The sequence below is a fragment of the Medicago truncatula genome, chromosome 8 (genome assembly GCF_003473485.1).
Source record: "Medicago truncatula cultivar Jemalong A17 chromosome 8, MtrunA17r5.0-ANR, whole genome shotgun sequence".
In the NCBI taxonomy this organism is placed as follows: Eukaryota; Viridiplantae; Streptophyta; class Magnoliopsida; order Fabales; family Fabaceae; genus Medicago; species Medicago truncatula.
The window spans coordinates 38,434,698-38,452,299 of record NC_053049.1 but is presented as its reverse complement, the minus strand read 5'-3'; the positions used below and the strand labels follow the sequence as shown (position 1 = coordinate 38,452,299).

The window sequence follows — 17,602 nt, the reverse complement described above, 5'->3', positions numbered from 1 at the left end:
TACTCCCTAAAAAAAAGTCATTATTTTCTCATGGACACTGACACTAAACAGTGTTGGTACTTGCTACACTACATGTGTGTTGGGAGAAAAAATTAAGTGGAGAATAACTAGACACATGGAAAGCAAATTCGTGAAGCGCTCGTGATATTGGCATTCGCTGTAAATAGCAATGCTCTTATAAAAATTCAGTCTAAACATATAACCTTTTTTTAGAGAATCTTAACAATAAATTATATGTCAAGAGAATAAAAATATCTAAGCTTCTTTTAACTAAATTTAATTAAAGTGTAACAAAATGCTGTATAATGACAGAGTTTCTTCCACATTTGCTGAGTCAAACAAAACTAGAAACTATGACTAACTATCGACTAATAACTTGAATTGATAGTTTATGAGAAGAACTTGTAATCCTTGAATTGAAGAATAATTTGTCTCAAAGAACCTATTGGGGCTAGTACCATCAACAAGACGCCAAGCACAATGCAGACCTGTAATGCAATAAAACGAGTTAAAACCTGAATAAATTACTTAAACATAGAAAAAGGTAATCAAAGAACTTTCATAATATCAATTCACAATATCATACCCAATTTATTATCCAAGACAAGCCAAATCTCTTAGGTTTGTAAAGTTTAAGCCATATGATACATGGAATCTGCAATCATCATAATATATATAAGATCAAACAAATTTATGCTCGTTAACTTGGTAAATAATTCAATCATTGTTTTTACTTACAAAATATGATGTTGGTGCAAAGGCAAAACCTCCTAGAAATCCTAGAAGAGAACCAAAGAATGGTATGCATATTCCGACCACCATGGTAAAGGCTGAAACAATATATAGGATAAAAAAAATGGTTAATTGAAGTTATAACCATAAATAAAAGTTATATTTATTTTATTTTGTGCATGTATTTTTCTAAATGAAAGTGTTCATTAAATAGAGAAAATCTGAACTCAACCAAATATAATCACTTACCAACAAATGTGGTGCGAGCAACAAAGCGAAGTGTAAAACAAGGGGGAAAATTTAACTTCTTCACCAAAAAAGTTTCAAGCATATCAAAAACAGGCATTGAGAATACCTATTATTTCCAAAATATAAGACGTTAGACAGGAAAAGATTCACACTGACATGAATTAAAAAGTTGAAATAATCACCTGATAGCCACCAATAACATGAACAATAACAAAGATGTTAGCAGTAACAATGAGCCAAGTAGGGCGTTGTAGTGTGATTAAAATATTATCATCAACGGTGTTTCCGAATATATAGTATCCAACAAATGCAACTGGAAGGTAGCAAATGGCCACTCCTAAATATGCAACAACGACTCCTTTCCACATTGCTATCTTGGAAGGCTGGTCAGGAGTAGAAGGTATTGTTGCTTGGATTTCGAGAACTACATTGTGACCTGCATAAGAAAATGCTACTTCTCCCATTGCTAGCATGAAGTTGAACATACCATCTGGAAGGCTATGAGCCTTGTAGCTATAGTCTACACCTGGTTGACGTCCTTTTTGAAGGGAAGCAACCCAAGCAATTGTTGAATATCTGTATTATATACTAATCTAATTGAGTAGAAAGAATAATTTTGGTGTACGTGCATGTAAGAGTTTATTTACGCATATAACTTATAATAGAAAGATAAATGAGTTGAAATATATTACGCAATAGACATGACAGCAGCAGCAAGAGAGACAGCAGAAATAGAGTTGAAGCTGGGGCACTGACAGAGAACAAAGTTTACAGATGCAAAGATAACAATCCAATAGGAAGTTCTAATTTTTGTACATGTTGGGCATATAGATTCTTGAACCTTCTTCAATGATTTGCCTCCAGTAACCATATAAGCAATACATGTACCAACCTCAACGAGTAGTTGTTGTGGAACAATGATATATAGACCCAATTTTGGTCCAAAAGCATGTTGACCAAGCTCATGATACCTGTCAAATCTTGTTCCTGGCACCATTTCATGCATTTCAACCATTTGCCATAGAGTGAACAATGTGATTATCCATGACATTATCAGGATAACTGAACCCGGACCCCTATTTTTCATATAGTCCAATAAAAGCAAAAATAGTAAACAAACTGCATCAGATTTCAAATTTATAAACTATTTTGGATCTCTGTTTAAATGCATATTTATAAATAAGATAGTAAAAATTGTAAAGAAAATTTACTTAAGATAGATATATAAAAATTTACCATCCCATCTTAGACATGGCGTAAGGAAGGGTGAGAACGCCGGCGCCAACCATGGCCGTGATATTGTGAAAAGCAGAGTACCACCATTTGGCTTTCCTCGAGGCAGTGACGGGAAGCCAATCATCGATGGCCTTCTGCCTTGCTGCAACATCATCTGACGATGACATGTTTCCGATCAATATATCTTTGCAATGCAACAATGTGATGTAACCAATTACAACTTATTCAAAGGTCTAGTAGCTAGCTTGTGTTCTGGTGTGTCTTTTCTTTTGTAATTACAATTTATCCATAAGTACTGTCATAAGTTACCACAAAGTGTGGAGATTATATGGAGGTTGAGCATTACTATAAATAGAACTTTATTAATCCACAAGTGATAACACGATCTACTTTTTCGCTAAACATCACTCGGTCAACTACATTTAGTTAGTTATTACAGTTAGTAACAATTATACGGGAGAAACTTATGCTTCGGACTTAGTTATAATTATATTATTCGAGAGAAACGTCTGCTTCGGAGGTATCCTCCCCTCCAGTCACTACCATAACAAAAATCTACCTTTTGATTTCATTGAATAATTGAATCTAAAATGTTTTTTTTTTTTTGCTTATAATAGTAGTAGAGTGTGTATATATTATTACATTAATAGTTAATTAGATTTTTTTCTTATAGCAACAAAATTGTATTATTTCATTCATCAAAGTGGAAAAGATACAAGATGGTATGTAATCAAATACATCGACACTAACATGCAATTTTTAATGCCCTTGCTAAAGAATAAGCTACAAATTTGCATGCCGCCTAACAAAATTTATCTAAAAAGTTTATATTTGGAAAGAAGCATCCTACAATCTGCTACTATAAGTTTGTCAAACTCAAATTGATTTGTAGATTTATCAAATATGTCATCAACCACTACCTTACAAAATTTAGCTAATTTGAGACATTTCACATATCCAAACTATATTAATAAAACTTATCTTAAAGTTTATATTTGGAAAGAAGCATCCTACGATTTGCTATAAGTTTGCCAAACTGAGATTGATTTGTAGATTTATCTAATATATCATCAACCACTAACTTACAATTTAGTTAATTTGAGGCATTTCACATATCCATTTCACCTAGGCAAAGAAAGCTTTTTTGAATCCACAATCTTTTACTTCGTTTGTAAGTGGCACACCATTATATCTTGCAATTTTCGCCTTAAGAAAATGACCTCTAGCATCTCTAAGACACATGCCCACACCAAATCAATGATTTTCTTTAAATAGTGCAGTATCAACATTGCATTTACCTCTCCCTCTAATTGTGGTAGCCATCGAACATGGGTGTTGCTATTATTACCTTCTGGTGGTGTCTCTTCCACCTCTGCACCATGTAATCTCCTGCAAGTTGAATGGAACCACAAACATTCTTCTCGACATCCTCCCAAATCTTCTCATTTTGTCGTTTCCAAATGCACCACAAAATCATAGCAAAATCAATTAATTTATGTGGTTGCAAGTTTGACAAGATGATGAATAAAAGAGATATAAAGTCGCCAACGATTAACATCAAAGAATTAATATGTGACCACGAACCAATCGTCTCCCATACTTCCTTAGGCTTTCTGCAACCGAGGAACAAATGCCATTCATTTTAGTAGTGATTTTTACAAAAAGGACATGCATATGTACATTGAACACCTTTCCATTGTAGTCGGTCTCTTGTTGGAAGACATCCTCTCGCTACTCTCCACAAAAATCTTTTAACTCTTTGAGGTATTTGTAAGAAGCTATATAGTTTACTCCAATCACCTTAAATTCGATACTCCTCATTGTCAATGAGTGTTTCCATTGCGGACTAGTATGCAGACTTTATCATATAAATGCCTTTGTTGTTGTATTTCCACACTCTGATATATTCTTCGCCTCGGTGCATCATAGTGATGTTACTAACAAATCCACAACTCTCGAATTCTTGAAACCATGAGGTGGTGATGTAAGATTTTTCTTCGCACCACAACCATGGTTCTTTCTGGAGATTAACAAATTCTCACTGCCAATGCACCATCTCATTCCACCTCTAACTATAACATGTGAAAAATGAATACTACGCGAAATAAAACCTAGATTATTACCTAGACGGGTCTCCAAAAAGTCATATTTAAGAAAATATCTAGCTTTGAAGAAGCGTGAAACAAGTTGGTTAAGAGACGCCAACCTTGCTTTCCTATCGTAACAAAATTGAAACCATAAAGATGACGAAAGCCCATAGCTCCATATTCCTTTCTTCGTTGTTAATTATCCTAATTTAGCCATTTAATTCTCTCCCTTGATTGTCATTTGTTCTCCACCAAAAAAATCGATCATCCGTTGAATTTCCTCTCCAAGAGTTGTCGGTGGCAAGAAAAAGTGCTACCCACCACTTTTTTAAACAATATATATTCAGTTTGAAGTAGATTTTTTTTCCTAGGATCCAACGAACATAATACTTGGTAATTTTTTTTTTTGTCTTAATCCTCATTATTAGGTGTTTGTAGATTTCGGATTCATGTGGGAAAAATTATTAATTTAAAAGATTAATCTAAGATTAGAAGATTTAGATGAGATAATAACAAAATCAATTTTATTAGAGAATCAGTTAGTTCGTATCAGGGCTTCTGGAATCTTAAATTTTAGATTGGATCGGTGAGATCAAAAACAGCGTGCCACATGTACTATACCCGCAACAAATCCGTATTTATGTGTGTATGAGATAATATTGTGAACTGCATTTTGCAAGGATATTCAGCGAAGGAAATGTACTAATTACTATTTTCAAACTCTTAGAAATACTCATGGGAACATAAGTGAAAATGAGTTTATTTTATTTATGAAAGAATTAAAAATTAGTTGAAATTTTCATATTTATTTATTCAATAACAGTCTCTAAGGCCCACTTTGCATTGATTAGAATGTTCTTCTCCTAAAGTAATATAAGAAATGTTTAAATACATTATATTAAAATGGATTAATGGACTAAATGAACATAAATAATATATATATATATATATATATATATATATATATATATAAAGACATACGAATAAACACTCATTTAATATTTAACATTAGACAATTTAACCATATATAACATCATATTTTAATTTTAAGTTTATAATAATACATTTAAATATGCAAACAATTAATGTAAGATGATAAACTTAAGTTAGTGAATTTAGAACATTACTTAAGTAGACATCAAACATTTTACTATAAAATTTAGGGTAAATTACATCCACCTTCCTTTAAGTTTCTTTAAACAACACACAAATCCCCTCTAATTAAAAAAAAAAAAAAAACACTCTCCTATCTCTAAACTAACTCTGTTAGTCTGAAATGTTTATAGTTTCTTTCTTAACAACTCTGATTGGTACCATTACAACTTAACACCACTACAATGTAATCTCTGCCCACTATATAATGACTGCTCCATAGCTAGTATACCTAAATTCCATCACTATGCGCGTCGCCGTGGTCAACTCCGAATCAATTTCATTATCGTCTTTTTTGATAAGACGAATCACTCTGAGTTGGACTTGGTGATGGAGTGTAATAGCAGTAATATTGTTGGTGTTATTGATGCTAGTGAAGGAAGTGATTTTATTGATTCAGTTGAACTTGAAGTTGAAAATGATGAGAAATTAGGGTCATTGGTGAATAGTTTGAGACCTTCATTGGATAAAGGATTTGGTATCAATGGTGTATTTGGTAGTGGTGAATCAGTTTTCCAACACAAAAAAATTTATGGGTTAATTTTGTGTTACATGTTCCATTTATAAATTCCTTTATTTTGTTGATTTTTATATAATCTTTGTCCTGTTTGTGCCATTAAACAGTTCCCTGTAATGGTTTGTTCCAAGTTAAAGTTATTACTTTAAACTTCTTAACATGTGCAAATAAATTTGCACATGATAGAAAAACCCATATATGAAAGGAACCTTTGCAGTTTGGTTTTTTTGTTATAATCATCACTATCAAAATATACATTTCATTCACTAGTTTAGTATTCCTCTAGTCTAATGAATCTTAGGATTTTGTTTGTATTCTTGCTGATTGATACGTTGTTTGCGTTTTATGGCCCCAGTGTAATATTTTTCGAGAGATACCAATTTCACATGCAAGGATTTACCATGGCAATATGCATCTAAGCTGACACAAGCTTCCAATGCAGCAAAGAAGTTAACAGAGTACTAGCTAACGGTGTTAACTTACAATAGGTATATATAAATTAGAGAAACAAATAAGGGAGGTTGATGTTCATTTTTAAACTAGAGGGGATATGTTTGTTTTCTAAGGAAACCTCAGGGGGAGGTTAGTGTATGTTTTGACAAAATACCCATCCCTTTGCTTGCTTGTGAAATCTCTTTTGCAAGGCTATAAGTTTGCAGTTAGCTAAGGTAGTTTGATAAAGATACGTAAAACTATGTAGACAGACATATTAATCATATTACAAATTTTCAGATAATCATTTTCAATCAATTGACATGGGAGTTAAACTCATAATGTAAAAATTAATTCATGAGAATACCTAAGAAGTGCAAAAATAAAAAGACTACTGAAGTAACATCCCCTAAATGATAATTGTGTTATATATCCCGAAAGATTAAAAAGAGACAGATCAATGCCCTACACTTAGAAATCAATACACAATCCAGCATTTTCCCATCAATCTACACAGCCGTCTTATATGTCTAATACTCGAGTTGCAGTACAATAACTTCCTCCAAAACATGCTGTTTTAATATAACATTCTCATCAAGACATAAAAAACTCCATAATATGATAATAATTCAAGGTTATACAAGCAACAATTACTTCCACGGAACGAGCTGGATATTGTGTTGTGATAAGTCAAATCTCCGTATCTTCAAACCTCCAATAAGAAGAAACCTGACACATTTTGAAGTTTTGAAATTAGAGCACAACAAAAATGGGACATTCTTGTTACACACACAGGTCAATCAATAAAAACTAAACCTACTACAAGATGAAAAGATAAATATTTACAAGATGTTGAATTTAAAGACTAAGGGAATTGGGTCCAATTGTACTACTCCGATTAGAATTTTACAATTATGCAATCAAGTGCAGTCAAATTTGTTCATGAAAAAAATAACATTCTTTACACAAATTTGTTTACAGATTTCAAAGAATAAGATATTCAATTGATTAAGTGAGGACGGATCTTCGTCCCCTTGCACCAATTGTCACAGACTTCGAAGAATAAGATATACTATTAATGGGTGATAGTCTGAAATATCCACAGTGCACATTATAGTTTACTTATATATACAAAAGCTTATTTTAATCAAAAAATAGAACCAAGGCTATGCAGTAATCATTTTGGGCGGAGGACCATTTTTAGATAAGAATGCTTAAAAATTTCTTATGTTACGTATTTAAAAGGTCTCTCTCGCAAAGCCTCTTCCATGAACATGTGAGAGTTTTCAAGTCAAAACAGGTAAAACTTTGGCCTCCAAAATGGTATCTAGAAATAAATGAAACTTAGCAAGCCCAAAAGATGAACATTTACAATCTGCCATAATTCTCCTGAAAATATATCCTAATATGATGCACTGGTATGGTTTCTAATAGCTATATTGACTATTGCGAGAGTTTCCAAGTCATAACATGTACAACTTAGGTCTACGAAATCATATATACCATTATATGGAACTTGGTAATCCCAAAAGATGATCTAAAATCAAAGGAAAGAAGTTTCCCTAGCATCTGCTAATAACAGATGCATATGCAGCATGTTTGAAGAAGGAGCTTGAAGCAACAGAAAGATTGTATTGAAAAGTGAAATGGGTAAATTATTTTAGGACAATATTTTTTCACAAAAGGCTCACTTATTACGGGACGAAGGGAGTATGAGGATTATTTCACAAAACCTCCTAATCTCTCTCAAGTCCAACTTCTAACTATATGTTTGACTCTACAAGATCACAACATATAGTCATGGGATTTTCAAGATAAAATTTGGCTTTTTTAGTCTAACTTCAGTCACCAATCAGATAACTTGACCAATAATAAATATAAACACAAGACTCTTCTCATTTATAAATTTCAAGGTACTGATTTATTCTCAACTCAATGCAGGAACACTGAGATGCAGAACAGATAGACTTTCACAAATGTCCACCATTTAAGAAGTACAAGGATTATTTCAAAGAAGCAACTAATCTCAACTACTCTCAAGTCCAACTTCTAATTATGTGTCTGAGCTATCTTAGATCACAACATATAATCATAGGATCCTTCAAAAAAACATATAATCATAGGCTTTTCAAGATAAAATTTGACTTTTTAGTCTAACTTCAGTCACCGATCAGATAACTTGACCAACAATAAATATAAACACAAGACTCTTCTCATTTATAAATTTCAAGGTAAATTAAATTGGTCGTGACAGAGTAGTTTGAGAATAAGGATAAGAGCATCAAAAAGTTTTGTGGCTGATCTTATTTAGTCTTTCCAATGCATGGAATTTTTTAAACAAATGCTTCAGCATTAAGTATTAAAAATGTCACCTATTCTCAATTCTTCTCCACACCAAATGACTATCTATCGCTGTAAAGGAGAAAGGATGGGAATCCCCTACAACTTTCAACCTGGAATAATCATACAGTATAATCAGGTGCTAAAAAAAGTTAAATAAAAAGTGAGACTTTTTCGATGGGACATTTTATTTTTGGTACAATTTTGATGGGACATTTTTATGAGCCTCAAAAGTATCCTTGGACTATTAACACCAATCTAGCAATGACGAAACTAAAGTGAAACACACCATAAATACTAATTCTTAAAGAGAAGGTGTACACCAACTCAACAATTGTTAAGAAATTCTCAAGACCATTAGGATAGCCTATTCAACTTAAAAAACATTATACATTTTAAATAAAAATAACTTTTTTTTTATTCATGAAAATAAATTGTTAAAGAGGTAATATTTAGATTGATGTAACAAAAAAATCATGTTGCAGTTGGATCCAAGCTCATGTAACAACTTCAGTAGCCTATAATAATATAACTGAACTCCTCAAAATGTCATATAATTGAAATCAGCAATTTCACCCATCTCATAATTGATGCACAAAGGCCGCCTCAGTAAGATCTATAAGTCAAAATATGAGAACTAAAGCAAACATCTTTACCCATTGCTAGAAACCCATTTATGTTTCTAAGAAAGTGTCGTTTTTGTTAGAATTTTCTATTTTGAGCATTCTCTAATCTATGGTTTGAGTCACATTAAGGAATCTATGCCGGCCCATCATTGCTTTCCTATGTGAAATCAATGTTTCTAGAAAATATTAAAAAAATAGAACAAACTACAACATCAAATTTAGCAGAACAGTATGCAGAGGAGGAATTGAAACAGGATTGAACTTATAGGTCTAAATCACTCAATGGAAAACAATCACTACTAACTGTTTAAGCAGCCAAGAGTGTATTCAAATTTAGAAGTTAATAATTCCTGACTTTTGACCACTACCCAACACATCTTGTGTACCTTAAAATTCAAACCTTTACTTAGAAATTAGGAAACATGCTCTTTTTTTTATTTTTAATAAGAAACATGCTCTTAAAACGGTTATAAAATCCAATGCATGCACTATTCTAGTAACAAGGTAGGATTGCACTAATCATCTATGCTACACTCTTGGAAATCTATACTCGTCAAAATACAGCTCAAACACAATTAAGAACAATAACTCAATGTTCAAATCCAATTCAGTAACTCAAAAGCATCAGCAAAAAAAGATAAACATACCAATCTTCTACCATCATCACTGCTGCTGTTGCTGCTGATTTGGAGGAGGGGGCATGCCGGGACGAGGCGGACCAAAGACAGGAACACCACTTCCAGGAGGAGGAGGCATTCCGGGACGAGGCGGTCCCTGCATTCCAGGATGAGGAGGAGGTCCTCTCATCATCTGTCCAGGAGGAGGTGGGCCCATAGGTCTCTGTCCAAACTGAGGAGGCGGCATGGAAAATTGTGGCGGAGGAGGACCACCAGGTCTCGGAGGAGCAAATTGCGGTGGCGGACCACCTGGTCTCGGAGGACCACCTGGCATACCGGGATATGGCATCTGACCAGGCGGTGGACGCATAACCGGCGGACCACCGGGATACGAAACCGGAGGACGCGAGATTTGCGGCTGCATCATACCAGGAGCAGGTCCACCAACACCACGAACAGGACCAGCAAGACCAGGCTGAGCTTGAATAACTGTCGCCGGAGGAGGAATACCTCTTCCAGCAGCACGACCAATTCCAGGACCAGCCATTGCAGCAGCATTAACAGCCTTGGAACGAGATTCTTCCGGAGGAGGAGGACCTTCAACAGTCATCGAAACAACCTCTTCACCGCGGAGGAGGAGAAGGCCGAGTGTGCGGCGTTCTTCACGGTCGCCATCAGTGGTTTTCTTGCCTTTTACTGGTGGAAGTTTGCGAAACTCTTCACAGTCGCCGAGAACGAGATTCATGTGGCGGTCGAAGGCCATGAACTTTCCGACGAGTTGACGACCGTCTTGAATGGTTACGCGCATACGGTAGTTGATGTATTGAAGCATTTTGGAACTCTTTGACATCGACATTGTTGCTGTGTTGTGGATTCTCAAAACCCTAGAAACCCTTTTTCTCCGTCGAAGAGAAGAAGAAGAAGAAACGACTGTGTTATTATAGGGTTTATAAAGGGTGAGGGAAAACTAGCATGTAAGTAAATTACTCTTCTACCCTAATTATAAGCACGCATTGCAAAAATAAAATTGTACTTAAATATAAATTCATTTTATATTATAGATAATTAATTATTCTTTTCAAATATAATTCTAATTATTCACAAACAATATTTAGTAAATTTTTCATACCTTTCTATTGCTCTATCTTTTTTTCGTATCTAAGACAATATCTAAATCACAACTTTTTTTAGGTTTGCTTGGAAACACAATAGAAGGGGCCTTAGACACCGGATGCACGTTTTTTCTCAAGCTACAGATAATAGCTTCTTTTATTTATTTATTTTTTTTTTTTGTGGACAGAAGCTTAACCAAAAGCACGCTTAGAATATTTTGGAACTTCAAAGGAATGAGGTCTGGACACACGTTTTTCTGAAGCAACAATTAGTAGTTTCTTGTTTTCCACATTGAAACGAAGCAAGACGTGGGGCTAGAAGCTAAATCAATATATGTAAAATTTGATATGGGTTAACTTCTTTGATAGAAAAAACTAAAGAATGTATCTTGGTTTTTCAGTTAAGGGCATTTTGTTCCTATAAAAAATCACAGCATTGATAACGCGCTTATAAAATAAAAAACATTGATAAAGTGCTTTGAATTGTAGCCTTGGCTTATTAGTTTCTATATCACAATTCACAAAATATCAAGCTCATATATATATACATAATGTTTGTTTAGTATGGCGGTAAATTTCACAAAAAGCTACCATTTGTAGTTTCAATAAAATCACAGTTACCATGAATTTGTTCAATCCACCATGATACCATACATGCACGTAGTAACATTTATGCAACTAAATAACTGAAACACTTAGAACTGTGATTTGACATTGAGCAAGTGTTTGCATCTTCCAAAGCCTGCCCTTGTGCTCCAAAAGAAAAATACCTGTTCATCAATTTCTTATTAAGGTTTCTCTCCTTATAGTTCAACTGTAGGGTACCCCCACCATCTATTGGTCCATTAGAGCAAGAGGGCAGTCCCAGTGTATCAACATGTCCGTGCTTATTGTTTGAAGAATGAGACAAATTAGATCCTTCTCTTTGTGTCTTTACCTTAATAACACCTTGCATTAGGCCTGCAGTGAAATACTTTTTTGCAGATGGAGTTGGAAGTAAAGTCCTTATAGATAGTGTTCTTTTGTTGTTTGGAAGAGAGCACTGTTTTGAGTATCTTTGCCTTAATGAGATTGGAAATTCTTCCAAATTATTTTTCCTTGAACTTACAGAATTATTAACAGAATCATCGTCTTCAAATTCTAAGGTTTCTTTTGTTTCTCTTCTTCTACGCCACTTGAGAATATTCATTAACCGTCTAGCGGCCCAATTAACACCACTAGTCTTGCTGTTACATGAGGAATTCTCAGCTGACTCATAATTACTTTCTACTTCAATTGAGCATGAATTTGATTCTACACTTGCTTGTTCATTCTCATTGCATGTGTATAAGAATATCTTAGAATCTGATATTCTAAAAGAAGTTCCGGGACTACCTCGAATACCATGACGAGTTTTCAAATGAGTCACAATTGCGTTTCTTGTCATATAATCTTCACGATTATAGAAACTACCAGATGAAATCAATTTCTTGATTATTAATAATTCAGAAGATCTTGATCTTGGTCTTTTTTTCAAATAATCCAGAGGTGTCATTCCATCCGCGTCACGAATGTTAAGATCGATTGATGCCACAGACATCATTGATTCAACTACATCACACTTGACATCATGAATCACAGCTACATGAATTGCTGTTCTTCCAACGTTGTTCTTGACATTGATTATGTCCTTCATGTTCGCAATCTTTTCGGTTAGTAATAACTGATTCATGAGCTCAGTGTGCCTGTCTAGTCTGCAAAAACCAGGGCTTGTGAAACCATATACTGCCATATGAAGAAAAGTGTCTCCATTGTGATTGGTTAACTTTGTTAATGAGGGAGATGACTGAATCAGAATCTCTACTACATGAAGGTAACCTCTGTAAGAAGCCACGTGTAATGCTGTATTACCTTGTGCATCAGTAGAGTTTATAATATCAGGTGATGATACAATTAGATTTCTAACCACCTGCATCATTAATTATTGAATTAAGATGATGAAAATATGTTACACATGCTAAAAATTCAAATGTGAAAACCTCCTTTTATTCCCAGATTATTTAGTATTAACGGTGATTTGAGTCTATGTATACAAGATTGAGTGAATCTCATTTTAGTCCCTCAATATTTGGGTAGAGCAATTCGGCCACTGAAATTAACAAAATTATAAAATTGTCCCTAAAATGAAAATTCCCTATCACATTATAAAGTTGGTCAATATCGTCTCTAAAAGACTATTTTGATCGAAGATTTTCAATTTCAGGATCAAATTGACCGACTTTTACAATTTCAGAGACAGAATTATATGGTTTCTAGGGACCATACAAGCAGGTTATGTAGCACAGATAACTCAGATTAAAGACGTATCCAGTGTTTAGAATGTGACATAGTCGACAACGAAACACAATACTGACACATGTATTTACATTCAATTTTTGAAATATTATCAGTGTTAATGTCTGAGCATCCATGTCAGTACTTCATAGCAAGCAGGTCTTTCGCATGTGTCATAAATATTTCAATTACAAGTAAATTACATTTTTTTCGTGTTAATTTTTAATCGTACAAGCATAGTGTTAATTAAACCATGTGAGTACTTACCTCTACCTGGCCTCTTCCAGCTGCTGAATGCAAGACAGTACATCCTTGAACATCTCTATAAGATAAAATCTGAGAAGCACTTACTAAAAGAAGCTGCTTCTTTAGTATTTCCCAATTCCCTCCTCTAGCAGCAGCATGAATGGCCCTATTCAATATCTCCCTCTTGAAAACTCCACCACCAACACCTTCATCCAATTCAACAATACCACAATCTTTTCCTAAGAGAGCAAAATCAAGAATCATGTTGAATACCTCAGAATTCTTACTCCTAGCTGCAGCATAAAACATATCAGTAACACCATACTCTCCTTCACCAAAAACCAACAAAGAATCTCTTCTCAACAATTCATAAACAAACTCCAAATCACCAGCAGAAGCAGCAGTGTACAAAAGCCATCCACCATATCCACCACGAATGAGAGAGTTTGTTCCTGTTTCTGTTTCTTCACACTCAAGCAGAAGTTTCTTTGCAACATGAGACCTACACTTGGCAACATCTTCAAACTGAGCTTCATCATCCCACACAGTTTCTAGTCGACGAATTCGACGAAGAGAAGTGAGCTTAATGAGAAGATTTGTATCATGATGGAGAAGCTCAGCAACTAAATCATAGAGACCATTTGCAGCTGCTAAATCAATAGGTGTTGCATACCACCATTGGTCTCCTGTGCTCTCCCAACGTAGAGGAAAGTAAGAAGGTGCCATATTCAAATCACTGTGTTGAAGAAACAAAGTAAAGTGGCTTTTTAGACTCTTTCATAAAAAGTATAAAGTGAAAAATCATTCAATTATTAGGAGAATATATTCAATATTCTCTTGGATATGAAAAAGTGAGTGTTATTGGAAAAGTAAATAATTAAAGAAAATTCTAGGAAGGAACATAAACCTTGTAAACAGTGAAGTACAAGGAAACTAAAGTTAGTAGCAAAAACAAATTGCAGGCTGAATGGTGACTAGGAGGAGATAGTTAAGGAAAACAAAAACTACAACTGTTGTGGCATGAAGTTATGATTGTTAGAAGACAAAATGAAGGAAAAGGATTTGTAGGGAGAGAAATTCTTGTTATCTATAGTGGAGAAAAAGTTAAAAAGAAGGATTGAGATTTGAGAATCTCTTGTACTTTGAGCTCAGTGGACATCCAAAGGATTTTTAATTTCATCATTTTTTGTAACGTGTGCTATATTGCACGCATAAATATCGTTAATTATTTTTGTTTGTTTATGGAGTCACCCACCATCTTTGTAATCTGCTTACTACTAGTAGCTAGTAACTAATAAGGAAACGTAGTTAGTTTTCTTGATCTTATTAAATTGTTTTATTTTACAAAATTATATTTTACTAATGTGAAAAGGATAAATTACAACAATGAATGAAAAGCACGGAATAATAGATAACTATGGTGATAAATCATAAAACAACAAATAAAATGGAACTACTTTTTCGTTATATTAACTTTCTTCAATGTTTCTCGTATCTATTAAAGATAATCCTATTTAAAAATAAGATACTAAATATGAGAGTCTAACTTTTATGTTGGATTCAACTTCTTTCGTTGTATTGACTTATAATGTTGAAGAAAACAATATTTGTTTGGTCAAATAACTTAATAACTAAAAATTCACCTTTTAAAATTAATAAATGAAAAATTTTGGATTTGAATTTCAGCTCTTGCATATCAATATTGTCATTGCTAGCAACTATGTTTAAATGGACAGCAATATTTATCTTTAATAATGTGTAGTGTTACATGCTTTAGAACATGGTTATATCAAATTATAGTATTTAATTATAACTATAGTTCCATGGACCCCGCTGCGATTGCTTTCATTCACTTACGAAAATTTGAAAGATTATGTCGTTTGTGGCATGGCATAAAGAACGAGTTGCCAAAAAAAAGGGATAGAGAATTAGAGGGCATAACTTTTTGGTTTTGCTAGTTTTAGGGACTAATTTCTAATTAATTTCCTTCCATACATAATTAATCAGCATGACTTGCGTAGCTAAAATTATCGCCATATGGGTCTGTTTGGTAAACCTTAAAAAAGAGCTTTTAGCTTTTAACTTATAGCTTATAAGCTCGTTTGACAAAAAAAAACTCTGTTTGATAACACTTTTTGACCATGAGCTTATAGCTTATTTCACGAGCTTATAAGCTATTTTTTCAGAAGCTATTCAAAGTAGCGTTTGAACTTATAGCTTCTCATTTTTTGTCTCATTTTTACCCTTATCAATTTAACAAAAATCCATATCTACCCTTTGTAATAAATAACTACATTGAAGAAAAACATAGCACTTTTAATCCCAGATTTCACTTTACTTACGCTTTTATTTTTTTTTACAAAATATATGCTCATGTTTACAAAAATAAAAACTACATTTTTCCTTAAAAAAATATATGTTACGTTTACCTAAATAAATCATATTACGTTATGTTTAATTTTGTTTTTAAGTCTAAAAACAAAATTTTGTTTGATTTTGGGTCAATACGTTTAATTTTGTTTTAGAGGCTAACAATTATTTTTTTTTAAAAGGTTTTGTTTAATTTTTTTATAAAGTCTAAAAACTGAAATAAAATCAATTTTAAATAAAACATTAGCCAATTTATGAATTTAAAAATAACATATGAAAGACATATTAGATTAATATGTTTAAATTATGAAATTTTAAATATTTTAAATATCAATTGATACAAAATTTATAATGAATTAAAAATATCTTTTTATGTCATTTTACATTTATAAGCTAGATAAACCGCTAATTTTATCAAACACTTCAACTAACTTATCAGTCATCAGCTATAAGCTATCAATTAGCTTATCAGTTATCCACTATTTTTACCAAACAGAGTCATAGATATATTGGTCAATAGACTCAGGCATCCACAAACTTTTGTGGTGTTCATTGTTTACACCAAAAATAGAGTTTCACAAACTTTTGCGGTTCATATAGAGCCACAAACTCTTACGTATCTAATATGATGAAACCTTTTTATTAAACAAAAACTTGGTGATAATTTGATAAACATAGATCAAGGTGGAGAAAGAAAAAGATTTTTACGATCGTAAAAAGTGTAACAAAAAAAATTTATGAACGAAAGTTTACCTAAGTTGTGTACTTCAGTGAGCACTATGATTATGATATATTTCAACTTTTAAGGTCTAGAGGATGTTGACATAGATATCTTCACGTCATATACTAACGGAAGTTGAACTCACATTTTTTGCGAAGTATAACTTAACAATTCTTATCAACTTCTTGCAATAAAATCAACCTCCATTGGCTAAGCGTAACAATTATAATAATATACTATTTTTTGGTACAAAATATAATAGTATACTAGTAAAGTCTATTACTCCCTCCGTTCCTCCGTCTCACAATAATTGTCTGATTATTCATTTTTTTTTTTTTTAAAATAATTGTCACTTTAAAATACCAATGCATAATTTATTAACTTTTTCCATTACAATACTCTTATTTATTGAACTTTATCCAACTTAACTACTCCACTAGTTAACTATAATTAATAAAGGTGTTTTAGTAAATTATACTAATTTTACCATCAAAATCAACACAATTAATCATTTCCTTAATAACCGTGCATCAACTTTAAACGACTATTATTTAGAGACGGATAGAGTAAATATAATGATAACATAGTAATCACATTATATTGTTCGGAACGTAGTGACAAGAAATTGGTACATGTTCCTTAAAAAAAAAAAAAAAAATTTGGTGCATGTGTGTGGAAAAAAAAATCTAATTGAGTGACAAAATTTAAGATATTGTTATTTTGAATTGTCAGAAACTTAGATATATTTAACAATTGTTCAAAATTTCTGATTCTGATATATGGAAAAAATCTAGTCTAGTTGAGAGTGCAAATTGTAAACAATTGTGGATTTACGGCTTTTAATTTCTTGTG

The 17,602-nt window shown here is 32.9% G+C and overlaps 3 protein-coding genes across 5 annotated transcripts; all 3 read right to left on the bottom strand.

The window, feature by feature from the left end:
- Positions 1-296: 296 nt before the first annotated feature.
- LOC25501712 (lysine histidine transporter 2) lies at positions 297-2,432 on the bottom strand. Its single transcript, XM_013591070.3, has 7 exons — positions 2,218-2,432; positions 1,674-2,057; positions 1,164-1,557; positions 982-1,087; positions 739-830; positions 587-655; positions 297-488 (listed from the first exon to the last, which is right to left on the bottom strand). Exons 1-7 carry the CDS (start codon positions 2,382-2,384, stop codon positions 390-392), a joined length of 1,311 nt encoding a protein of 436 aa, XP_013446524.1. The 5' UTR covers positions 2,385-2,432; the 3' UTR covers positions 297-389.
- Positions 2,433-6,789: 4,357 nt separating this feature from the next.
- On the bottom strand, positions 6,790-10,923 carry LOC25501710 (small nuclear ribonucleoprotein-associated protein B'). Of its 2 annotated transcripts, XR_003007852.2 has the most exons (3): positions 10,019-10,923; positions 8,778-8,858; positions 6,790-7,134 (listed from the first exon to the last, which is right to left on the bottom strand). XR_003007852.2 is itself a non-coding variant. In XM_013591068.3 (2 exons), the coding sequence occupies exon 1, from the start codon at positions 10,842-10,844 to the stop codon at positions 10,035-10,037; it is 810 nt and encodes a 269-aa protein (XP_013446522.1). In that variant the 5' UTR covers positions 10,845-10,922; the 3' UTR covers positions 6,790-7,134; positions 10,019-10,034. The 2 variants fall into 2 exon arrangements, 1 of the variants encoding a protein (XP_013446522.1); XM_013591068.3 differs by lacking the exon at positions 8,778-8,858 and having other exon boundaries at positions 10,019-10,922.
- A 651-nt stretch (positions 10,924-11,574) lies between these two features.
- On the bottom strand, positions 11,575-14,765 carry LOC25501709 (uncharacterized). 2 transcript variants are annotated; one of them, XM_024772656.2, is made up of 3 exons: positions 14,567-14,765; positions 13,681-14,395; positions 11,575-13,048 (listed from the first exon to the last, which is right to left on the bottom strand). In XM_024772656.2, the coding sequence occupies exons 2-3, from the start codon at positions 14,383-14,385 to the stop codon at positions 11,771-11,773; spliced, it is 1,983 nt and encodes a 660-aa protein (XP_024628424.1). In that variant the 5' UTR covers positions 14,386-14,395; positions 14,567-14,765; the 3' UTR covers positions 11,575-11,770. The 2 variants fall into 2 exon arrangements, with proteins under 2 accessions (XP_024628424.1, XP_013446521.1); XM_013591067.3 differs by having other exon boundaries at positions 13,681-14,764.
- Positions 14,766-17,602: the final 2,837 nt, after the last annotated feature.

Bases quoted from the DNA above. Each gene is read 5' to 3' on its own strand.
- LOC25501712 (XM_013591070.3), bottom strand. From the start codon at position 2,384: ATGTCATCGTCAGATGATGTTGCAGCAAGGCAGAAGGCCATCGATGAT. The intron at 2,058-2,217 runs GTAAATTTTTAT...TATGAAAAATAG, and splicing joins GCCATGTCTAAGATGGGATG to GGGTCCGGGTTCAGTTATCC. The intron at 1,558-1,673 runs GTAATATATTTC...TATATAATACAG, and splicing joins GCTGCTGTCATGTCTATTGC to ATATTCAACAATTGCTTGGG.
- LOC25501710 (XM_013591068.3), bottom strand. From the start codon at position 10,844: ATGTCGATGTCAAAGAGTTCCAAAATGCTTCAATACATCAACTACCGT.
- LOC25501709 (XM_024772656.2), bottom strand. From the start codon at position 14,385: ATGGCACCTTCTTACTTTCCTCTACGTTGGGAGAGCACAGGAGACCAA. The intron at 13,049-13,680 runs GTAAGTACTCAC...TTAATGATGCAG, and splicing joins CTGGAAGAGGCCAGGTAGAG to GTGGTTAGAAATCTAATTGT.